The 25,531-nt window shown below is 40.9% G+C and overlaps 1 protein-coding gene across 1 annotated transcript in view; it reads right to left on the bottom strand.

Moving 5' to 3' along the window:
- The window catches only part of CFAP61 (cilia and flagella associated protein 61), a 131,393-nt gene extending 105,864 nt beyond the window's left edge, over positions 1–25,529 (bottom strand). The window contains exons 1-10 of the mRNA XM_014962466.1: positions 25,440–25,529; positions 22,295–22,445; positions 21,004–21,154; positions 18,279–18,355; positions 17,248–17,315; positions 15,878–16,004; positions 10,636–10,768; positions 9,171–9,324; positions 3,596–3,687; positions 1,552–1,727 (exon numbers count right to left, since the gene is read on the bottom strand). Of these exons, the coding sequence (XP_014817952.1) occupies positions 1,552–1,727; positions 3,596–3,687; positions 9,171–9,324; positions 10,636–10,768; positions 15,878–16,004; positions 17,248–17,315; positions 18,279–18,355; positions 21,004–21,154; positions 22,295–22,437 (1,121 nt within the window). The 5' untranslated portion in view covers positions 22,438–22,445; positions 25,440–25,529. The remainder of the gene's footprint in view (positions 1–1,551; positions 1,728–3,595; positions 3,688–9,170; positions 9,325–10,635; positions 10,769–15,877; positions 16,005–17,247; positions 17,316–18,278; positions 18,356–21,003; positions 21,155–22,294; positions 22,446–25,439) is intronic.
- Between the last annotated feature and the right edge of the window lie 2 nt (positions 25,530–25,531).

Below are 25,531 nucleotides of genomic sequence, written 5' to 3'. Positions count from 1 at the left end.
AGTCTACAGGGAGAAGTAGACTACCTTCCCACCAGAGGTACAGATCACTGCTTTGAATTGTTATTTCAGTATAACAGAGTCATTCCAGAGCAAGTCCCTCACCTCAGTATTACTTTAAAATAAAGTTATTTTATTCTGGAATAATTATCTTGCTTGAATTTTAGATTGTCCATAAATTAACTACTCTGGAACGGACTGTCTGCAGTGTGGTTGTTCTATCATCTGTACATTGATCAGTGTTTCTAAATACACCACAGACTTCTAGCACTGCATTTCTCTCTTCCTAATGAATTCAAGCTATCTTACTTTGTAAATATGTACCAAGAAGGCTATGTGTTTGCTTTGCTTTGGTAACTTAGGATATTTGCATTCACAGTGTTTAATCCCTTTGTGTAGGCCACCTTCTTGATCAAGAAACAGCTTAATAAACGGAATTAGCTTTCAAAGAGTTCTGATTTTTCTTCTTAATAAAGTTTATTTCTAAATTTCCTTTAAGCCAGGTAACTTCAGAAGTTGTCAGTCACCAATGATTACTACTTCAAGTACAAAGATACTTTTTTTCAAAAGGTACTACAGTTACTAAACTCATGGTCTATAAAGTTCATGCTATGGATACCTTGTGTCTCTAGGAACTACATGCATAAAAGTGTTGAAGATCTTGGGTGTGCTCAGCCTTTGTCTACTTTTTGTAAGTACCTACATGTTTTAGGATCTTTCTAGGATGTATACACAAGAGCAGGGCTCATTTATAATCAGAAAGGGCCAATGTTCCTGGAGAGGCTTTTGCTGATGTGGCTTAGTATAGGTTCTCTCTATAGAGAGAGAGAGGGTGCAGAGAAATTTGGGAGAAAGAAAAAGAAAAGATCCAAACCACATTCGTAGATTTATTCTACTCCACCAGGATCTAAGAGTCCAAGGTCAGCAGCAGCAATAATTTTAAGATAAAAAGCCTTTGTCTTCCTCCTGCTGTAGTGGATTCCAGAAACTGAATCAATTCTCTCAGTGACAGGAGACTGAGTGCTTAGAAATTAGAACATTTAACTGCAAAGTTTAAAAAAAGCTTTATTGCCCCATGAAATAAGATGACCAGTACTGTAACATCTAGCTCTTTTTGCAGTTAGACACCTTTGAAATTAATGTTTCTTCAGAGGAAGAAGTGGCCTTTTTCCACAATTTCAACTAGCATTTTTCCAACAAAATTAAATTCTTAACTTTTTGTCCCTATAGTCTTATCAGAGATGGGAAGATGCAACTGGAGGTTGAAAATTTCAGTAGGTTATTAGGTGGAAAATTTCAGTAAGTTATTAAATGGAAAAAAAAAAAAAAAAAAAAAAAAAAAAGAAAAAAAATAAACCCAGAAGACGTGTAGGTTGAAAAGACTATCTGGATACAAAAAAAAAAAAAAAGACAAAAAAAAAAAAAAAAAAAAGAGGTCAGAAAAAACCCAACATACTGCAAGCAGGTGCTGTCACTTTTAGATTCGTCCTAAAAGTGTAACATTGAAAGTTGTTATAAAGATTAGGAAAGCAGTAACTATGCATCCATACTTACCTAGTTTCATGTTTCTTGTCAATAAAAACCAGACGGATACGGAAAGCATTGGAAGCTCCTCTGTACACCGGATGAAAAGCACCTGTTTCTTCAGTCTCCAGAAGGGATGTTGCTGAGGCTTTAAAATCTTTGCCTCTGACACCATCTAACAGCAGTTCGGCAACAGCTCCATCGTTCTGCATAACAATTGACAAGTGATCACTTACAACATTTCTGAAAATATTTTAATTTTTTTAATTAAAAGGTCTTGCATCATCATTAATATCTTATAGTAATCCAAGCACGCACAGGGATGGACTTTTCACTTGACACATTTTGACAAACAGAGAAGTTCAAGGAGATATTTTAATGTGATATCTGTTTCTGAAGCACTAGATAAAAATGGCCTGTAAAATATATACATTATTGCTGAAGAGCAATATATTCACAAACAATAGCTGCCATTAGAGTCCCTTTGTGAGGCAATAAAATATATATCTTTCAGAAATGTTTTTATATAAAAAAAATTGTTTCCAGATACATATTGAAAATATGTGAAAGTTAAAAACCATGTTACATTAAAGAAAATGGGATCAATGCAGACAATATTGTGGAAATGGAAATAAACAATAATGGGAAGAAAACCAGGGCAACTTTGACACGGTACCGAGAGAGAGACTAGAAAGACACATGCAATTGTTTAAGATTTCTCAGGATAAATTCTCTGCTGATTTATGCCTCAGCCCTGAGGAAAGGGACTTGGGGGTGCTGGTGAACGAGAAGCTGGACATGAGCAGGCAGTGGGCAGCTGCAGCCCAGAAGGCCAATCCCATCCTGGGCTGCATCAAAAGATGTGTTGCCAGCAGGTCCAGAGAGGGGATTCTGCCACTTTACTCTGCTCTGGTGAGACCTCACCTGGAGGATTGTGTGCAGGTCTGGAGCCCTCAATATAAGAAGGATGGAGAGGGTCCAGAGGAGGGCCACAAGGATGATCAGGGGGATGGAGCACCTCTGCTACAAGGACAGGCTGAGGGAGCTGGGGTTGTTCAGCCTGGAGAAGAGGAGGCTCCGGGGAGACCTAATAGCAGCCTTCCAGTACCTGAAGGGAGCCTACAGGAAGGCTGGGGAGAGCCTGTTTAGAAAGGCCTGCAGTGACAGGACGAGGGGCAATGGCTTCAAGCTGGAGGGGAACAGATTTAGACTGGAGATGAGGAGAGGGTTCTTCACTGTGAGGGTGGTGGAGCACTGGAACAGGTTGCCCAGGGAGGTGGTTGAGGCCCCATCCCTGGAGATATTCAAGGAGAGGCTCGACGAGGCCCTGGGCAACCTGGTCTAGTTGGGGGTGTCCCTGCTGACTGCGGGGGGGTGGGACTAGATGACCCTTGGAGGTCCCTTCCGGCCTGGACAATTCTATGATTCTATGATTCTATGCTGCACCAACACATTTCATAGTAATTGTCTTATCAAGTCAACCTTCACTGGAGAGACACAGACACAACATGTGCCCTTTAACTGCAAAGTCACAAGATACAAAACAAGCTACAAAGTACGAGGGAAGACCGAAGCTCTACTGCTGCTTTTCAGCTTTGGTAGCTTTCTGTCAGCAGCAGATACTTAGCTCAGGAGCACAGTCAAGTCACAATCTCAGGACCCCCAGATCTTCGAGTAAGAGGACCGTGGCCCTGCCTGTTACAGGAATCTCCACATCTGCAGAGGAGCCCACTTAAAGCTGTGCTCCCCCGTGCCTGGAATCCGCAGCAGACCTCACAAACAGGTCCTCACCCTTTTTCTCCTCTCTGTGCCACTTTATTCCCACCCCGGTGCTGTCTGGCTGTTCATGTGGAACTGGATGGGAAAACTCATCCAATTAATCCCTATAAACACCTCCAGCCATATCCCAGCTAGAGCATCTTCTGATCTATGCGTAACAGCAGATATAAGTCTGAGACCACACAGAAGACAGTGCAGGAGTGGAAATAATAAGCACTGCTTGTCCTAATAGCCTCCACCTTTGCTTCAAATTAGCTTTTAAAGTTATCAGCATTACTGTGTTCAGTGGTATTACCTGCACAGCTGCATCCTGAGCATGAATATGTTCAAAGTTTCCAGATGAAACAGACTCTGCCTCTTGACTCGTTTGGTTGCTTTTACCTTCATCTGAGTAATGAAAAAGAATAGATGCGTCAGGTTTAGAAATGCAAGTTTAATGCTCAGAATCACAGCAATAACTAAAGAGTGTGCCAGACTACCTCGAGTGAAAGGTTCCTTTTATTTAACAGTCACAGTTAAAATAGACCCTCCAAGAACTCTATTAGACTACTTGATCTCAAGGCAAAAATCTGAGGATTGGTTCTAAACTAAGAATTGAACAAGACACAGTTTGGAAGATATCCCTAACTCTTGTTTTATATATAATAAATTTTTACCCTATCTGAAGAGAAAAATATGAATCATTAGTGTATTGACTGGTATCTTAAACCCCATGTCTGTTGCTGACTTGTTTCCTGATGTTCAGAAGGATTAGCAAGTGCTCTTGACTCCCAGATTAGTTCTCCTTAGAAGTTCAGGGTAAATCCTAGTCAAGCCAGAACCCTTACTTATTGGCCCAAGCAGGGACAAGAAACAGGGATTTAAATTCCCTTCTCAGTTGCTAAACCTAACTAGCTCTCTAAACCCTATTTTATTTGTTATAAAAAGTGGTTGCTTTTTAATCAATCTTTGTCAGTTTGTCTATTTCCTTTTCTTCTTCCAGATCTATCTCTGCATGACAGATTATCCTACCACCCTCAATAACATTATAGTAACATTCTAGTCTAGTTCATCTCAATCTGAGTAATAATATTTTTGTGGGTAAACAAGTAACTAAGGTGATAGGATGAAATTACTTGTAGACATCCTATGAAGCAATATTTAAAAATTGACTGCCATGATAATGGTGTATACAATGCTATATATATATATATATACACTTTTATATTACATATATACACACACAGAGCATATATATACAGCATCTCTGGTCAAGTGCTTAAGCCAATTAGAGCAAGTATCTATATGTCAGGGAGTTTATTTAAATACCACCGTATGCATATTTTTGATACTCAATCTCTCAGCCAGGGCCAAATCCAGAGTGGATATTTAAAATACTAAGAAACCACAATAAAAATGCCCGAAGCCAATTTGAAACATATATGATGCATTGTGTTTGATTTCAGTTACCTGACCATTATCTGAAGATAGCTCTTAGCAGTTCTACACAGCAACACACAACAGCTCTGTAGAACTCCACTGACACCCAACAAGAGTGTGACAGAACCAACTAGGAACTTTTAATGAACTTTTCTAATGTGATGACACTTACTAGACAGCAGGCAATCACTGTTCCAGCAGATATTACACACTTTGGGGAAAAAAAGTTCCCAAAGCAGTGTGGTGGTAGATTATTTTCTTTAAAGTCAATTGAAGGTGAGGGTATTCAGAATGAGAGATCATCTGATAATGGTCATCATAATGGTCACATTTAAAGTTAGAGTTATCAACCAAAATTATTTTAATCATCAACTTGGAAAAAAACCATTGAAATACTAGTGAATCCTATACGTTACTCCAAATAACCACCAAAATTACCAAAGCAAAGTGTCAGCTGCTGTATTTTAGCCCCGAACATATCTTCAATAGTTCTGCCACTCCTTAAATTTTTACCTCCCTAATTTTACAGATATGTTCACAGTTTGTTTTTATATTTAACATAAAGCTTGAAAATAAGCTTTAAGTAATAAACTCTTGAGGTGTAAGTGTCACTGCTGCAGATGGCATCAGAGCCAGGACGCCCTTGCATTTGAAAGCTCCAGTAACACAAGGAACTAAAAGTTTCTGAGCTCCAGGAGGAAGACAAAAAACTTTATAAAACCCAGCACAATGGAATTCTTCACTTCTCTCTCTGAACTTTACCTTGGGAAATCCATCTAAGCTACATTCAACAATATAAGCATTTCTTCATACAGTAATGAGCTTTTTTTTAAAAACAAAACAAAACAAAAAACAGACCTCAAAGGTTTAAAATAATTTAGCCAAAAGTATTTCTAAAAATGTGTTATCTGAAAATCAGTTTCTGTTAGTAGAAAAGAATGCAGATGCAATGTGCAGGGCAAGAAGAAACGCAGGGGTTAGAAATCACGGTTCCTCCAGGGGTATCACAGATGTGATATTTCACAGAAATGATCAAATGTCGGCTTGATTAACCCAGCTACATTTCTCATTATAAACAGCCTTGCAGGTGTCAGAAGTTAATTAATACAAGCCTCTTGTTGTCATGTAAATATTGATATGTTGTTTCTGACTTTATACTAAAATGAAATCCCTTAATGGCTCCACCATCCACTACTGTCAAATGTAGCTGCATTAGTGTTTACATATATGCTGTACACAAGCCACTGGGAAGAACATAAACAGTGTTGCACTAAATGAATTAAGGAACATGAACAAAAAGAAAATTAAAATAATTCTGTGGTTGCTGGGCTGTTAGCAGAGGTAACAGTCAGCAGGATCAAGAAGCCAGTTCACCATGAAGCCTGATGAAAAGCCCTTGAATCATTCCCACTGCATCATAATGTTTTCTAGCTACTAATTCGTGACACCATATAGAGTAACAACCAAATTACTGTAATTACCCCGAAATGTAAGTGGCATATCAATATTGTGTTAAAGACAGATTTTTGTATACTCTTTCATTATTATTCAGTATAACATTTTGAAAGGAAAAATAATATCAACCTGTGGTCTCTACTTAAAAGCTAAAGAGTCTGAAAAAAAATATCCTTATTAAGTTGGTTTGTTTTGTTAAAACGTGGAAACATAAAATTACTCTACAGAGGAATGCAGCTTGCATTTTAAATTCTCAGCCTTTGAATTCATTAAAAGAAAGTCCACATCCTCTATTGAAGCAGGGTGTCTAGTGAACCTCCACTGCCTTGACATCAAGGTACAATTTGGCAGCAAATTTCCAATACAGTAGCCTGCAGAAACGCTGCAACCAACGTAACAGCATTGATATAATTGTGCACATTTTATGCAATAGAATCAAATATAAACTATATGTGACTGACATTATATTAAATTCCAAAGATGCAGGTTGGCGTTTATTTTGGAAAGCCTTAACAATGGACCACTGGGATGCAACTCTTACATGGGCTTTACATTTACCAAAAGAAAACCACCAAACCAAACAAGATAGTTTGTTTTTGAAATTACATTTTTAATAAAATGAATAAAAAGTCAGAGAGGAGGGGAACTGTGCTTATGAGTTGGTTTATTAGAAGTGGGCTTTTCCTGAAAGTTTTCATGAACAAATAATGAAATTAATTTTGAGTCACATCTCATGCAATAATGAAACTTGAATCATTCAGAGGAAAAGTTTTCATTCTATCTTTTTGAAAAATACAGACATCTTGTTTATACTCATAAGTCAAATGTGTAACAAGCAGTAAAAAGAAAAGCTGTTTATCAAATATCTATCATATAAAGCATATTCTCAATTAACCACAACTAACTTCTGTAACTTGGGACAAGCTAATGCTTTCTTGCACGGCTATTAGAAATTAGAGTAACATTTAGCTTACATTTGATTTTTTTCTTTCTGTTTCCTTTCTCTGAAATTCAACTACCACAGCCTTTAGTTTCAGCTCTTCTCTTTTTGACCATACTGAGCAGGTATAAACAACAACTTATAATGTTCCAGGACAACCGACACTTCTTGAAGTGTTAGAATTGGTTTTTTACATTCTAAAATGTGCAAAGCTACAACAATAATTTTAATTATTATGCAGTGAGAACAGAATTAATATTCCTGAGCACTGTATACCCATGAGCTAACTCTAATTTTACTATTAAATTTCTAGTGGCTCTTTCTCTCTAGGAATAGTATGAGAGTCAGGCTTTCAGCTTATGATACTCAAATTCCTTCTTAGGTGTCTGTCTTTGAGACCATCAGCGATTTGTGCTCAAGCTATCTCAAAATGTCTACAAGTAATTCTCTCGTTGCTCAGAGCTGCCCTTGTCATTCCAAATAGAGGAATACCACTACTTTTAGAAATTTTACTTGAAGGAAACACACAGGGTTGCAAACTAATATCAACATCAAAAATAACACAGTTTTTAAATGGAGAGGAAAAAGAAGAGATAAACACGTGAGACTGCTAACCAAGTTGCTTAATAAATTTCTGAAAAGCACTCAGATGCTAGATTGATGACAGTCATACAAGAACCTGAATAGAATAGTTGTTTATGCCATCTTTTCGCATTTAGAATAAGTCTCATAGATTCCCTAAATGTTAAAAAAATGTGCAACAGCTGTATTGTTAAAACCTATAAGCACATACTCATTAAAAGGCTCAGCAGCACAGAATTTACCACAAAACATGGGCCTACAGCTTGCAGTCCTTGGACAAGGACAGCACACAGAAGCTTCTAAGGGTTTAACCAGAATCAGTTAACAGTCAAAGGGACCACTGGAGGTCATCTTGTCCAGCCTTCTGCTCAAGCAGGGTCACCTAGAGCAGACTGCCCAGGGTTGTGTCCCAACTAGTTTTCAGAAGAGACTATCATGAGTGGTCTTTCTTCCTCCCTTCCTCTCATTTACATTTCTACATATGTCTGTCACCTATTTTGAAATAATACTCCTGAAGCTCCAGAAGCACAGAGCGATACAGGAGAAGATAGCTGGCTTTCTTCACCTCTTATTTGCAAGATGCCTCCTTGCAGAGGAGGGGAAGTCCATAGTAGCAGCTGTAAGACTTTTTTTTCTTTCCCTTTTCTGTTCTGTGACTGTCAGCTCTGAGATACCAGCTGGTCACTGCTCTGTAGCTCCCCAGTTGCCTTTTTTGCCTGCTGCTTTGTGTTCAGACAAGCAGATACATAACAACCTAATGGTGTTTCTTTTAATTCTATTACTGATAATTAGTAGATAGCAAAATGTTGCCCTTCTGCTCAAAAAGCCTTTTGACACTGAAAGATAAAGACGACAACTGTAAATCATTTACATGACACTTCTTTTCTACAAACAGGTGACGCATTCATGTTACTGTTTTTCATCACTTGCAGTAAAAGGTGGTTGTAGATGCGTTGTTGGATCATGCCCAGTATAAAAATAGAATAAAGAGACCCTGATCTCCCAAAATCTTGTAACTTAGAAGACTGCAAACAATAAGCAAAGAGAGCAGAATTTGGATCACAAGAAAATAAGACAACACAAGATAACAGCCACAGTTAACAAGCTGCTTAGCTACTAACAGATATTAGAACCAGCCTTCAAAATTAAGTTTTCAGTTGATGGTACAACTTCAGCTAACTGATAGAAGATATACCTGATGCTGTAGCTTTATGAAACTTGAAACCTAGGTTTATCCCATATCTGGTATAGATAAGCTCCCCACAAGCAACAGTCACTTCTGAGTCAGAGACCAGGGCTATCAAAATTTCTCTCCTGAATTAAAAAACACCAGGCAACCATCTCCAAAACAGATACATTAATTTGTGTTCTTGTTCTACTAAGCCTGCATCTTCTTCCAACCTTTTGCAAAACCTGCTCAGGAGCTAGAAATAAATGGACCATGAACCCATCTAGCATTTTAGACTACAGATACCTTCTTGAATGCTTGGCTTCTGTGGCATTTTGAGAATATCTTCAGGATGTGGTTTACAGAGTCCATGGAAAGGCCCTAAGTCAAAACACTCTTGGTACAAGGAAACATTTACTTGAGAACATAAGCTCATGAATCCTACTGCAGTACCACCATCCTGAAATACAAAAACAACGTCACACATATATAAAAGTTGAGCAAGTGATTGTAGGTCATGACAAAAAAATTGAACAAAAAAATTGCTGAAACATACAAGTTACAGTGCTTCATCTCTGGCTGTGTGTATTAGAAAAGTATAAAGGAACTATTTCAGCAAAAGTTAAAGGTCTTTAAGGAAGGAAGCTCTTCAATTTTTAGTACCATATGCAACTTTCTGGTGAAAGGCACAATCAAAAAAATTTTTTTTTTTTTCTTAAATGAAAGCCTCCTTTATACACATAATGAAAACTCAGCGGCTGGATTTGTATAGCTGCTTTATCAGGCTACCAGCACTCCAATAAAAATAAATTAGAAAAAAGTTTAATTTTTTTTTCCCCCCTCAAACAACAAGTGATTGTTTGTTTGCCTTGTTTGCGTAACCGAACAAAAGCTGGGTCGCTGCAGTTGTCTGGCTGCTATGTAATTTTAGGCCCAAGGCTCAGCAGAGGCTGATTAACCAATCCATCTACCATATGTGCAAAAAGAGGTTGCCAGCTTCATTCTCTGCAGGGAAAATTGGCATCTATCTTGGTTCGCATGGAGGTGTCTTTCCAATCTGCAGCAGCAGTGGCAAGTATAAACTATGAGGGCCTCAAACACCTTTTGCTGGTATCATATTGAGCTACAAATGCACAACTGAAATGTATTATTTATAAAGATAGCCGTTTGTAATGTGCTATTACACTAATGGTTTATTGTTTCCCATTTGGCTTCCAATGGTAGTGATTACATGTTAAGGTTTTATAAAATCATTCGCTATAGAAAGCAGACTTCTGGAATTAAGTAGGTTATGTTGCCTATCAGCTTATAATACCACACACAATCACTAACACATGAAAATATTAACGGGAATTTTCAGCAGGATAACTATTACCACCTCTTTCTTATTTAAATTAATTCCTGGGTTTCTGTCTTCGGCTCAGCAAAAATCTGCCTGCCTGAGCCAGGAGATGGAGAAAAGCAACAGTATTTTTAACCGTGCAAGTATCACTGGCTACTAGTTTTCATATACAATATTAATTTTCACCAGGAATGAAAACTGGTCATCTCTAATGCAAATGTCTAAAATGGTAATATGGTTTCTTCAATATGGTCTGTTCCAATTACTTGAAAAAAATCTACACGGTACCTGTGGCAGATGACAGATGAATTCTAGTTTTCAAAAGTAAGTTTGTTGCTTTTATTTGCTGAGCTGGGGTGTGGGCAGTCACTCACATGTGGCATCACTAATGTTATGACTAGACAAAACCAGAGCTCACGGCAAACTGACCTCACAAACAACAGCCTGATTTTTTTCATCTTGACATTCTATGAGATCAGCAAGGAAAGATTCATGATAGGTTTCTCTCAGAGTCTCACTCTGACGTGTCCAGATTGGCACGAGATCCTCATAATCTTCCAACCTATAAAAAAGAGATTAGGTAATGTCCTAAAGCTCTGCCATTAACAGGTCCTGATACTTCTATTCTAGTCCATTAGCACGTGAACAAATATTACAAATACCTGATCCAAAGCCTCCACCTAAAAATAAATAATTTCACCTAGGACACAACCCCAGTGCACACTAAGCTGGGAGCCTCAGCACCAGAGCAGAGACAGTACCACTTCTAAAAGCCATCACAACCCACCTAAGGTATGGATTGCCCAGTGGAGATGCTTATCTGTCCCTAACGAAATACAAAGGGAGCCCAGCTGAAAATTCTCTCATCTAAGGCATCTCAGGCCAGGTCGACCCGGGCTTTAGGCCTCATTTAAAATAATTATATTCAGTGAGCCCAATCATCAGTTGGCTAGAGTTGGCAGAGATCTCAAAAAGCAACAGCAGTGCAATTTAGAAAATCAGTTATTTAAAAAAAAAAAAAAAAGAAAGAAAATAAAATAGTGCCTTTCTGTATGGGAGAAACAGCGCTGAGTATTGGCTAGATTACTGTTATTACACACAGCAGTGTGGGAGTCACCTGGCAGAAATCGAGCCATTATGCCTTTGTAAGGTCAAGTTAATGCTCCACCATTGAAAAAGATACAAAGGGCAAAGTGCAATTATTCTACCCCTCTGCCTGGTGAAAGGCTTTCTGCATAGGTGGGAACCTGCTGCACCCAGGCGTTGAGAGCCTCAGCCACCCCAGCCCCTTCCCCTGCGCCCATTCCCACTCCGGCCAAGTTGTCAGCATCCGACTCGCACAGGCTCCGTACTGAATGCACTTAAATAAGCAACAGAGGCTCGCTCTCCATTAAACCACTCTTTAAAAAAACCTGTCAATTCATCACCAGGCTCAACGTAAGTCTTAAAAAGGAGTTTCAGTGCTTTTACTAACGGGATGAAGGAATTCGTTAGTCATACCGAGCTGCGACCGCGGCATCGGGGCCAGCGGCAAACCAGCCCTGACACAGAACTGCCTTCAACGGGAAGAGGGCACCATGTTTTTAATTTATCTGCCGGAAAAATGCAAGAATTAAGTGGTCCGATCAACAATTCATAGAATCATACAATGGTCAGAGTTGGAAGGGACCATAAAGATCATCAAGCTCTGGGCAGGGACACCTCCCACCAGAGCAGGTCACTCAAAGCCCCATCCAGCCTGGCCTTGAACCCCTCCAGGGAGGGGGCATCTGCATCAATTCTGCAACCCCAAAAAGTGGGGCTGTGATGAGCCGTCGGAAGGAATGACTACGGGCCTGTGGAGTTAGGAAAAGCCTTTCTCCTCAGCACCACACTCAGACTGGTACCGAACCAGTTGGTTATCTCAGCTGTCACACGCAAAACACACACAACGAGCCCCACTGGGTAAAGGAATTAAATCGAGAAGTGTAAAGGATGCGCTTCATGAGACATGGGAATACATTTAAGCTTACTGAGGGTAACAGGGCCCGCCGCAGCTGGGCTCCTCTCAAAAAGGAGGTTGCGGCCTTCCCTTACAGAGCACTCAGGAGGGCCCCGCACCCTGCACTGCCCCACTGGCCGCTCCCCACAGGCGGCGGGAGGGCCCCGCATTGCCCCACGGCCTGCTCCCCACTGCCCCACCGCCCGCTCCCCACAGGCGGCGGGGGGGCCCCGCATTGCCCCACGGCCTGCTCCCCACTGCCCCACCGCCCGCTCCCCACAGGCGGCGGGGGGGCCCCGCATTGCCCCACGGCCTGCTCCCCACTGCCCCACCGCCCGCTCCCCACAGGCGGCGGGGGGGCCCCGCATTGCCCCACGGCCCGCTCCCCACAGGCGGCGGGAGGGCCCCGCATTGCCCCACGGCCTGCTCCCCACTGCCCGCTCCCCACTGCCCCACCGCCCGCTCCCCACAGGCGGCGGGAGGGCCCCGCCAGGCTCTCGCCGGCGGCGGGTCTCTCCTGCCCCCTAGCGGCCCGGAGCCGCCACCGCCGAGCTCCGACCTGCGGGGTGCGGGCCCGCGGCTCCCGGGGAGTCCGGGGTCTTCCCGCCCGCCGGAGGCCGCAGGTTTGGGGGGAAAGCGGGAAGGATCAGGGCGATGATGAGATATCAAGCAAGAGACGTAAATCTAACATCTTAGCGGGCTGTGTTCTAGCACCCTACAGATTTATTTCACGTGGTAAAGGTCAGTTGGAGAATTGCTTAACCGTTAATTTTGAAGTTAAGTATCAGTTTACAGCTTCTTTCTTCCCCCCCCCCGGCCCCCCCCATCTGTAAGCAAGGGAAGAGGGAACAGAGATTACCCTAATCTCCCATCATTGACCCAGAACATGTTGCTAGGCAGGTGGCTGGGGACAACTTCGATAGATAAGTCTCTAAAGGGCTCCACTGATGGTTACTATGGATGCCAGGGAAGTACAAAGGTGAACACAGAGGAGAAGGAAAGGCAAAGTGTCTACTGCAAACATAATTCAGCTTATTCAAAGAATCTCTTGATAGACAATATTAAAGTATGAATTTTGCATCACTAGATACTGTGCAATCTAAGAGAACGCACAGTTTCCTGGTTAGTTTTTTAATAATAACAAAAAAAACCCTCCAAACAAACTAAATAACTTTATTATTCATAGCAAAGTACAGAAGTCCTAGACAAGATGGAATCTCTTATGGGGAATATTGGTATGGCCTATGTGACATTTCAAGTCATGTCAAAAATATTTCTAGTAATAATACCCAATGGCCATCAAAAGAAAGAATTTATTCAAATTAAATAAAACCCAAACGTAACAGTTGGAAATCAAGACATACAGAAAAACTTTAAATCCTCAGGAATTAATTAATCTACTGATAACTTCTCACTATAAAGGTTCATTCACTTACTGATAGCTGGTAGACAGCTCAAAGGAAATGCTCATAAAAAGCCTAAAAACTGCAAATCAAGTTACCATGCAAATAATTGTGTAACCTATTGAAATATCCAGACCTGTGCAATGGTCGAGGTCATGCCTCAGACTTTCTTCTTAAAATGCTCAAACGTCAAGCAACAGGATATTGCAAAGATGGACTAAACCTATACGGCACGCTTCAGGCCTGTTTGGTAAAATGAAATACATGTAAAACATCTCCCTGGGAGACAGGCTTCTGTCAGAAACCAGTCTGAGATGTCAGCATGAATTAACCCATAAACAAACAGGTGTGGATTTACCAGGCAGAGAGATATGCCTAATGTGGCACTGCCATCTGTTAGCACCGGCGGGTACGGACCCACGCACACATCAGTATCGTACCACACAGTGTCCCAGGGCCCTGCTCGCCCCTAAACTTCAGTTTCCACTACAAGGAACCAGAAATGCTAATTTCATCGTAATCCTGCTACATAACCACAGAGCACCGCTTCCATTTGGAATGAACAAATCAACTCCAGAACAGAATCGGAGTCCAACAAAATGATTACTTCATCAAGTAATCAACTTCATCTGCTGACCAGCAGAAGCAGGGAGGTGATTGTCCCCCTGTACTCAGCACTGGTGAGGCCACACCTCGAGTATTGTGTCCAGTTCTGGGCACCTCAATCCAAGAGAGATCTCGAGGTGCTGGAGCGAGTGCAGAGGAGGGCAACGAAACTAGTGAAGGGCCTGGAAGACAAATCACATGAAGAGCGGCTGAAGGAGCTGGGGCTGTTCAGTATGAGGAAGAGGAGGCTGAGGGGAGACCTCATCACTCTCTACAACTCCTTGAAAGGACACTGTAGAGAGGTTGGTGCTGGTCTCTTCTCACAGGTAATTAACAATAGAACGAGAGGGAACGGCTTCAAGCTCCAACAGGGTTGGTTTAGATTGAACATTAGGAAGGAATTTTTCACAGAAAGAGTGGTCGGGCATTGGAACAGGCTGCCCAGGGAGGTGGTTGAGTCACCATCCCTGGCTGTGTTTAAGGGCCGTTTAGATGCAGTGCTGAGGGACATGGTGTAGGGGAGGACTTCGTGGAGTAGGGTAGATGGTTGGACTCGATGATCCCAAGGGTCTCTTCCAACCTCAATGATTCTATGATTCTATGATCAAACATCACCCTGCGCACGCTCTTCCCGCCGCGAAAACAAGGGAACCAAGAGGCTGCAGGTACTAGTTACACTTCAACCACGCCACGGGGAAGCACCTGCACAGCAATGACAGCACCTGGAGTCCAGCAACCCGCACAGAAAAACATCGGGCCCCATTGGATCAGAAAGTTTGCACTTCTTCTTTACCGTACACAAGGCTGGCACGAGCCCAGAAAGCTGTGATTTGGCACAGGCAGCAGAATTCAAATGGCAGGAAAAAAAACAAAAAACAACCCCACCCGAGCGGAGTAGTTAATACACAGGCAGAGATCAACAGGCAAGGCTGCTGGAGAAACCCCCATCTCTGCCTGCTGTACGCTGCAGACAGCAAAAAAACAATCATTAAGAGGCTAACTTTTTAATGACATTTATGACTGGAATCCCAAAACAAGAGCAAGGCTGCGTTTAAAGGAACATTGCGTGAGCGTATCATTAATCTTTGCTCCAAACTGCACGCAACGAAACAGATGATAGGAGGAAAAGGGTTACCCCATTATTTTCTCAGCCACACCGAGGAGACCTGATCTCCTGAAACACAGTGAGAGTGAATGTATGAAGTGCTTTTACAGAAAAAAAAAAAAAAAAATATGTACAAAAGAGGAAAGATTACTGGAAGTAGGCATTCTCTGCTCTTATTTAATTATTTTAGCTAACAGGCTTTCCTATTTAGACTTTGCTCAACTGGTCAGAATATAACATAACAAGATAAAATTACAAATAAATTGGAATATGCGCCAAGAGACCTGGAAACTACATGCACTCACTAAAATAAGCAGCAATGCAATTAAGCCAGCAGATTCACAAAATAAACCACCAACAAAAAATGTGTTCTGGATAGCAACCTAGTTTTACAAAAATACATTTAATCTTGTGATGAAGTAGAATAAAAACAGCATAATCATAAAACTACTTAATTAGGTTATCAAGGAAAATCATAGCAGTTTAAGATATTGATACTATAAACCAAAAAAAGAAAATTCTTCAAGTTAACCCAGACAGATCTGCTCATAGAAGTAGAAGGGGAAACTGCATTACCTTGCCTGGCGAACATGAAGCTGTGGGTGATGCCAATGTCTAAGGCACACAAGCAAGGTAAATTTTTTATCCACTACTGAACCTGGAGCACTCATCATCTTTTCAAAGACATTTCCCATGTCTGGCTCTGTGAAGGACAAAAATCCGTTAGGAGCAACAGAGAAACCTCATTATGTAAGATTTTAAATTATCAGCAAAACTGAGGAAAATGGAGTTTTGAACTTAAGCCACAAATGGTATAATACTCTAAGTCTTTTAAGTTAAGCATTGAAGCTGAAATGACAGCAGTATAAGCATGTGAAAGAATTGTTAGTGGATCCATTTGTTAATTAATCCAGCACCCCAACCCTGAATAAGCTTCAAAGAAATCAGAAATTGGGAGGATTGAATCCCTACAAAAATATTCGTCTTATAACCAAATACTATATGCCACTGAAGAATCTCTTTGCCAGGACTCATTATGCTGAAGGAAGGTTGACATATGTTGCTAGGGTAGGTTTGACAAAAGCCCTTATTCAGGTACAGTTTTTCTGTAGCTGACACACCACTGCAAAGTTTTTTATCATGACTTGGAACTAAGATGTTTAGAAATCGGCATATCAGAAAAGGTTCCAGTTTACTTCAAGGAAAGCTCCAAGTAAAAATTCAGTAATTATGCAGATGCTTGGTTTCTAAGTATGAATTCAGGCCTGAAGTCCCAAGTCAGGTGCTGTTCTCTGATTAAGATGCGCATTCGCCATCTTTGTACCTCTGTTCTAAAAGAAATAATCCTAGTTTCCTCCCACGTCTCTAGCATCCCTTCTGGTCCTCACCAAAGTGTCCTCTCCCTGTGTTGTTCTCACTTGACTAAATAAGAGAAAGTACCTGATTTGACTGGTTCTGATGTATGGGCATGATGCCTGGCTGACATGTATGAATTTATGGGTGTGCATGATTATGAATACACATATATACGTGCCAAGAGGCCTATTAGTCATTTTCTATCACAGTATAAGCACTGACTGATTTCAATCTCTATTCAGCCAGAAATCTTTACAAAACTTGTAGGAATATATTTCTGAGATCTTTACTCCTGTTTGAAATCCTATCTGTTTTCAGCAAATTTGAAGACTGCAGGAAATGGATTGCTGAATGGCCTGCTGGAGCAAACATGGAACCACATAAACTTCTTTTACAAGGTATGTCCATTAGAGGATACTTTAAGATTGTGTTTTCTGCATGTTTAGAAAGTGATAGCTGTTCTTAATATTTAAAAGAAAGAGAAAAAAAAAAACCACAAAAAAAAGCCCACCAACACAGTGCATATTAATGATAATGAGATTTGAGATCGTGCTCCTTATTTTAAGAATAAACTAGTATTAAACTCTTACCTAAACTCTCATCAGCTGGTATGAAGAGAAGTATAAACTGCAGTTCTGGTACTATGATAAAAGCTCTCCTGGACAAATAACACAAATAACATAACCATATTCTTTCATCATTATACTCATCAATAAGATATAGCAGCTAGCCTTTTAATACATGAAATCTTTTCCCCCGTGTCTCTAATCTTCCTTCATGAATCTGAATCCACATGGCTCAAAAATGCAAACATTTTATTGATGACAAATAAGATCATACAAAATTCATCTGGTCATTTTTTTACTTTTTTTTTTTTCCCCCTACATTTTTTCTCTCTTAATTTCCTAACCCTTAGATTGTAAACGTCCTCCTTCTTTTATCAGCTCCCAAGTAGTGAAAAGATATAAAGATGCCAGATCTCTGCTGGTAGATCTCTGACCTGGCATCTGGATGAGCTGGCTTCACCTGACAAAGTAACTGTAAATTCAACAGCACCAGCACCAAGTGCAATTCAGTGTTTATGGATGTAGGTTCTGAGTATACCGAATAACCTGAGCAATGGTTATATTTGAGTACTGAGCTAACACAGTGATATATTGTGCTGTTTGCACTGTATTGTTTGCAGCCTTCCCATATAATCTGTAGCTAACAAGCTATCAATAGATTACCTAGAAACAAGCATATTCCAGAAACATCTACGGCTTTTTATGCTTCCTGCTCAGTCACGCGCTTTGATTTTTACAAGTGGAAATTTAGGAAAAAGGAAATCAATCTGCCTTGCAAATGCAGTACTATTTCTGTGGAAAATTACTGCAAAGATACAGCTAAACATCCACACTGTTTGGGAAGCGTATTTGGCACTGTAACAGCTTGGTTTCAAAGCCAACGGTGCAGATTTGATTAATACAAGGTTACGTTTTATTACCTTCTGAGACTCTTTAGAGGGATATTTAATTTTCATGCAGTGATCACCTTAAGGCATTTTTAAATTCCGTAGCCTCTCCAAATGACAGTAGAAGAGTGCACATGCTTCCCTACAGAAAGTTACATACAAACTCACCTAAAAATTTCTTGGGAACATCCAGCTGCATAGCCTTCTTTTGCCACAAAAAGATGCATGAACAATGTGTTCAATGGCTACAAAATGAGGAATGAAAATCTAAATACCACGTAGCTAATATTTGTTTAGTCAACCCAAGTATTAATATGAACGTTTATTTCCAATATATATGATCTGTACTCAAAATGAGAAGCTTCACATATATAAATAGCTTCAAAACATATGTGGATAAAGTTATGTGATTAAAGGACTTTTTTTTTTAAACCACAATTTGTGCTTCTCTAATATTTTTGATTTACACTCAAGCTTACTATTGTTTGACTACCATATACACAAATCATTTCATATTTAACAGTATTAATTCCAGACTAACAGCATTTTCATTTAACCATGACAATTAGCAACTAAATCCTAACAGCATTTAATTTAACATTTGGCTGATAAAGACATTCTTTCTAGGTTTACAAAAAAGCTCACGTACTTCTTATACTCCAAAAACGTTTCTTCTTTAAAAGAAGAAAAATTACAAAATCTTAGGATTACATTATTAGACACATTTAAATATCCAGGCAGAAACAGGACAGACTAAAAGACATCTCCATCCTAAATGCCTCCAGTTAACCTGGAAAACCCTTGTGCTGGAATGGAAAGTGCTATTAATTCAGCTGTTCTCTCCCAAGTTAATTTCAAGTGTGGGGTCAGTGAAGGGCTACCTGTAGATTAAATATTTCTACAAAAATATTTTAGATGGGAAAACCTGAGGTCTTTGGATAGTTTAATATTCAAGCAAATGTCATGGCTAGAGTCACCAATAATTTTCAGTAATTTTAGAGCCAAAATGATTTTAATAGCAAATGCAGTACATGGACAAGCACAAAGACAACAGGCTATCATAATGAACAAACAACAAAAGCAATTTCTAAAAAAAAAAAAATAATCAGACTTTTCATTTGTTTTTTAAATGCAAAAGAAAAGGAAGAAGAAGAAAAAAATTGTTTTGTTCTTGAGGTCCAAGAGGAGGCCCAGGAGGCAAGATTTGGCCTGTAACTGTTTCTGAATAGTGATGGTAACCAGGCAATCTTGTAAAGCATCTTCACTAATTAAATTCTGCACAAGTCAATTCCTAGTTTAGGCCTTTAAGCTATTTTATCATTTCTGTGCTCTAGGATAAATACTTGTCAGCTAGACTTTTAAGAAATCCTATTTTCAGAAGATGTCACTTCTGTAAAGTACATCTGCATGGATTTAACCTGCAGTTAATCAACAGTATCTCCCCGAGCTATAACTCAGAATAGCTTCAGTTGTTTTGTCGGTGCAGAAGCATAAAAGATGAACTGAATCTTCTGTACATATTCAGAAAATAATCTCCATTCTATAAAAAGAAGAGTCGTTCTGCTCCTCGTCAATGTTCCAAAGTACCTTTCACTGCTGTTTATGAGTAGTAATTCCTAACGTGCTCAAGATCTCTTTTTTCTTTTTTTTTTTTCTTTTTCTTTTTTTTCCAGTCTTTTCTCTTTGTATGCCCTTGCACTCCGGAGTCAGCTGCAGCTTTGCTGCAAAAGATTGTGAAGCAGGGAGCCCGAGGAAGAGCTTGCAGAGCTGACAGCACAGCATAACCCGACGGGAGCAGCTGCAGCTGCACAGTGAATGAAGTGGTTGTGCCTGCAATATGCCTGTACACAAAGTACTGTTCAAGTGACAAAAGAAAACAGATTACAAGAAAATTACATGGTGTTTTTTTCTATACTCCCTTCGGCTGTAATAATTTTGTTTCTTTTAACAGCACGCACAGCATTTTCAAACACAATTGCTGTAGTCGTCAGTTTCTCTGCAAGCCCTTGTTTAACGTCACCCAAAACAACGTTGGAAAACTGAGGAACAAACTGTCTAGAGATAATTCCAGTACTGCCAATACCTTATTCTGGCACAAGCTGCCTAGCTTTTGAGTGTTCATGGTTACCATTTTTCATCTTTTCTTGACAATCACAGGCTCTAACTCCTAGCTGGACTGCATCACGGGCAGCATTTGAATCCTGAACTTCTAAATGCCTATTCCTAGTCCATAACTCCAAAGAGTAATTAATAAACTTGACCAAGCAGCCTGTATGAAAACTGGCACCACACAGAACGCAGCACAGGAATCTCCACACCAGCCCCAAACAAGCTCACTCCAGAACCACGACACTCATGTCAGTGTGATCCTCCACCCAGTGTCAGCCACCATCCTTCCAGCAGGAGTACACTCCCTGTTCCTTATTCTTTCTCTGAAGACAGTAAATTTGCATTCAGTTACGTAAAACAGCAAAACTTTATTCCAAAAGGTGAGAAACGAGGATTCCAGTTCCCTTATAGTGAAAATTACCTTAGATCAAAGTGTTCACCCCCTCAGTAAATGTTCTATTAGCTAACACCAGGGCTGGACGGGTGTTTGAATGAAAAATAAAAATCCTATCACGATGCATCAGACGTGTTCTGCATGTGTCTGGCAAAGAAAGGACTTGTGCTGCCTAAGTGGCATCCTTACATTGCCCTCAGTCACTGTAGTGGCAGAAGCACAGGCACTCATGAACTTAGGAGCACCTCAGAGTTTAGTAAGGAATCCGATAATCACCTTCTACATCCCAATGCCTCAAGTCTACCTAAATTAGATTTTAGATATCCACGCATATTTTTCACACCTGAGGCTTAAATGAAAACACAACTAAAAATCACACAGTTTACTTACAGTGCATTTATCGTTACTGTAGTTTTCACGTAAGAATGATTCCCAATCAGACTGATCAGTGATATTCCAATTTGGATAGTCCAGAAAAGCAGCATGGGCTATAACCTCATTCTTCTCGTTGCAGAGTGTCAAAGCAAGATTGGATTTTTCTCTGTGAAAACAATTTAATTTTGCAGAAGTTGAAGAAAGTACAAAAATAAAAGTTAACCAAGCTTGTTAGAACAGCAAAACTAACCATGTTCAAAAGTTCTCCCAGGATCAGGTCTCTATAAAACTTCATTACTCACATCCTAACTTGACATTATTGCTTCAATTCCAAATATTTATTTAGTGTGTTCTGGCATTATAACAATTCACATGACATTTCAAACCCTCATTTACTATGAATTTGATATGCAAGACTTAAATGCTCCCTCTTCTTCATATGTTTCTTCCTACAACTGTATTTTTAGCCCAAATAGCTGGTATCCAAGACATTGCCATTAAGTCAAGTGGAAAAAAACCTAAGTGGCCCATCAGCATTTAACACAGTCTGTCTCTGTCTGCTGTTCATCACTGCACAGAAAGATGAAGCGCAGAAGGCTCATCACTATCTCTAGGGATGAAGAAATGGTAACAAAAAAACTTCTACAACCACTCATTTCTGCTAAGGACATTGCCACGTGAGCAGCAAGGATACAGATGTCAATGGAGGATATTAGGTATCTCAGAGGCATGAAAAAAAAAGGCACACTGAAACACATTTTATGGCACATAGACCCTGTCTCCCAACATAGAATAATGAGAGGCAAAAAAATAATAAATTCCTTCCATTAAGAGGAAACTTGGAGAGAAGGAAAAGTATTAGACATACACACCAAAAAAAAAAAGAACAGTCATGGCCACACAGAGATTAAAACCACAGTCCCTGCCCCTCTACTTCTAATCACTCTCCAACAGGGAAAAGGATTCTGTTAGATCTGGCAGACATCAGACACTGGAATCTGACGGTTTCATCAGGTATTATTCAAAAGTATTTCTTCTGAACTTTTATAAAAAGAAAGCTAGCATAGAGTCAAATCTTGTCCACCATACTGGCAGCAGTGATCCAAGTTTGCACAAAGTTGTGCCTGTGTGACACAGAGAAGAGATGGAAGCAGATTTCCTTTCCCTTTTTGTGGATAGCATGAAGAGCCATTACGCCACACCATGTAAAGGCTCCTGGCATTTTCTGCCATTTTAAATGTAACACAATTTCTTGAAGTTTCCACCAAGAAGGGTAATATAGTGTCCCTAAAATACTGTTACTTACAAGAGGTACATGACATCAATCCTTCCAAAAACCGCATCTGTAAAATCGTTGAAGAGTCCTATAATATCTGAAACATCACGGGATTCTGTTCTTCTGGCACTGACCACTTCTGTAGTTCCTCCTGAAGAAGTTATTGTAGTCATTTTACAGACTGCAACAAAAAAGAAAGAAAATGCTGTTCTGGCAGATCCCGCTGCAATCCATTGTTCAACATAGTTACCTGAAATGGATTTTTATACAAACTGTGAAGAAGTGTGATTCGGATGGATTTAAGTACCTAGTTCCTGTAGACCTCTAAAAAAAGACATACTGCCTGCACAAAAATACAGCATGCAAACAGTGCACAAGCAGACATACAGAAGGCAATCATACCTATTGTATGTATTCTACATGCTACACAGGAAATAAATGTTTTTAATAGGCTATAAATTGCTTTTAGATTTATTCATTTATAGGTATTTGCATGTTATCTATCAGAACAGTGTCCATCATTAATAATTTCAAACTTTATAGCCTTAAGCCTACAGGGTTGGGAGGATCAGCTGCAAACAGCCAGGATAAGAATGCCCTGGTAACTATTAAAAAAGCAGTTTAGGTGAGTTAAGTGTATATTGTCCAACACAGCTCCTCAAATTTATTTTTAAGCCAACAGCAATGCTTAAATTTCAGGAGGAGTTGAAAGCTCTATAGCTTTTCTAGAAGAAAAACATTTTTGTGGTTCCGCATTCACAGAATTTGCCAGGTTCAAGTGATTTATTGACACATGTAGCAATCTCAGAACACAGAGGGGCAACAGGCATTCAGACCACCTGTGACTGTCCACTAACAGTTCCTTTATCTTTCAGCTGTGTTGCTATTCAATATTGTAGCCTGTTCTGACATAATCAAGAATCAGGCACGTAAAACAAATTGACCAAACGCAACAATTTTCTGCAGTTTCTTATATATACTTGTGCAATATATAGCCTTACTAACTCAAAAAAAAAAAAGCCTAAATAACCAACATACCTAGAACAGCAGAACACGCTTAGCAATCTACCAACCACAATAGTAATTTCTAACATTGGCTCCAAAGCCAGATGTGATGCTCAGTTATTAGGTCCCACACATCCCAACAACAATGGGATAACAAGGGAAACCTGGAGTTTTTAGACCTTTTAACTACAGAAAAGGTCAGATGTACAGCTACACCTTTCACACCCAGTCAAGATATCGTTATAGGTAACACCACAGATCCCAGTCATGCAAAAATACGTTTGCAAAGAGGTCCTGGCACCAGCCTGAGGCAAAATGTCCTCTGCAGGTTTTAATGTGTGTGCTTAGTAACCAGAATTGTGGTTATGTAGAACGAATTAGCTAGACTAGAGCATACTTATTAGTGAGTATAACAATAACATCTACAAAGAAAAAAATACTTGTGTACAAGCGTGTCTAACTTCTCAAATGTCTGAAGTTGTAAGATATATGTATATACTTCAGAGTGAAGTGGAAGGCAACTATAGTAAGGGCTAAATGACAGATGATTCTTAAAATAAGCAGAGAAAACAGCCGCATAATTCACTTACACATGTCATTAAGTAACTGCAGACTGTGAGACTACTAAAATACTTTTTTTTTTATTGTCAACTCCATATATCAAAATAAATAGGAATTTTAGAATGTTATTAATGAATTTAAGTCTAGCATTAAGATTACTTCAACTGAGTAAAACAGTTAGCCACATTCCCAATATCCAATTGTTTAACTTAATGCATTGAAAAAAATACCAGCCCTTCTCCACTAGTTCCCTCTTAAAGGCTCTAAACGCATATGTAATCACAACTGACAGAAGGCAACATTTGCACATGAAAAATGTACCTTTTCATAGGAAAAGGCACTGTTCCTGCAGCAACTCCTCCATCTCTACTGCACAGGCAGCACACCATTGACGAGACTTGGCAAAATGAGTGGATAAAGAACCATTCCTCCTCCAAACTAGTGCCCAGAATAATTTCCTCTCTGCCTCCTTAAACAAATCTTTCCTTTTAAGCACAAGTGTGGGGTTTTCTCCTGTTACCAGCTCCAAACACGTACATCCATACCATACAGGTGTGCATCTCGGAGGACTTCTGCAGGACACCTGGAGAGAGGGCAGGTGACACCCACCCCAGGGCTGGCCTCAGCAGCAGGGACTGTGACCTGTCTGCCATACTTCTGCAGGACACCTGGAGAGAGGGCAGGTGACACCCACCCCAGGACTGGCCTCAGCAGCAGGGACTGTGACCTGTCTGCCGTTCACGGACTCATGGAATTGCTGGAGTTGGAAGGGACCTTCTAGAGATCCTCCAGTCCAACTCCCAAAGCAGGGCTGCCCAGAGCACATCACTCAGGAGCATCCAGGCGGGGCTTGAAGATCTCCAGAGAAGGGGACTCCACACCCTCCCTGGGCAGCCTCTGCCAGGGCTCTGCCACCCTCACCCCAAAGAAGTTCTTCCTCACATTGGAGTGGAACTTCCCATGGTCCAACTTGTGCCCGTTGCCCCTCGTCCTGTCACTGGGAACCACTGAAAAGAGTCCAGCTCCATCCTCCCTCAACCCCCCCTTTAGATCCTTGTCAGCATTGATAAGGTCTCCCCTCAGCCTTCTCTTCTCCAGGCTCAAGAGCCCCAGCTCTCTCAGCCTTTCCTCATCAGGGAGATGCTCCAATCCCTCCATCATCTCTGTTGCCCTACGCTGGACTCTCTCCAGCAGTTCCCTGTCCCTCTTGAACTGGGGAGCCCAGCACTGGACGCAGGATTCCAGTTGTGGCCTCCCCAGTGCAGAGCAGAGGGGGACACCGACCCCAGTAGAGTGAATTCCCACCCTCGGAAAGGCCAGACCCCAATTCCAAAGCTCGGTGACTGGGTCTGCGGACCCGCCAGAGCTCGCTCACCTGACGGGAGCGAGCCAGGAGTTTAACGCCCACCCTATTAACACCTCTCGGGCCAACCCCCGGCAGCAGGGACCCTACCACACCGCGACAGCCGCCTCAGGGCGCTCAGCCCCGCAGCCCCCGCGGGCAGGAGGAGCCCGGAGCCCCGTCCGCCGAACCGCCAGGGGGCGCCGCTTGGGGGGGGGAGTGTGGGGAGTGGGGGTGTGGGACGCTCCAGCTGCACCGGACACTCACCTCCCTCACGCTGCGGCGGGGAGTCCCGTTCCCGAGCGCGGCCAGGGTCGGACGGACGGACGGATGAACGAACGGACGGACGGACTGACCGA

The sequence above is a fragment of the Calidris pugnax genome, unplaced genomic scaffold, assembly GCF_001431845.1.
Source record: "Calidris pugnax isolate Ruff unplaced genomic scaffold, ASM143184v1 scaffold147, whole genome shotgun sequence".
Taxonomy (NCBI): domain Eukaryota; kingdom Metazoa; phylum Chordata; class Aves; order Charadriiformes; family Scolopacidae; genus Calidris; species Calidris pugnax.
The sequence above is the reverse complement of the archived record's forward strand: the minus strand, read 5'-3'. Positions and strand labels throughout refer to the sequence as shown.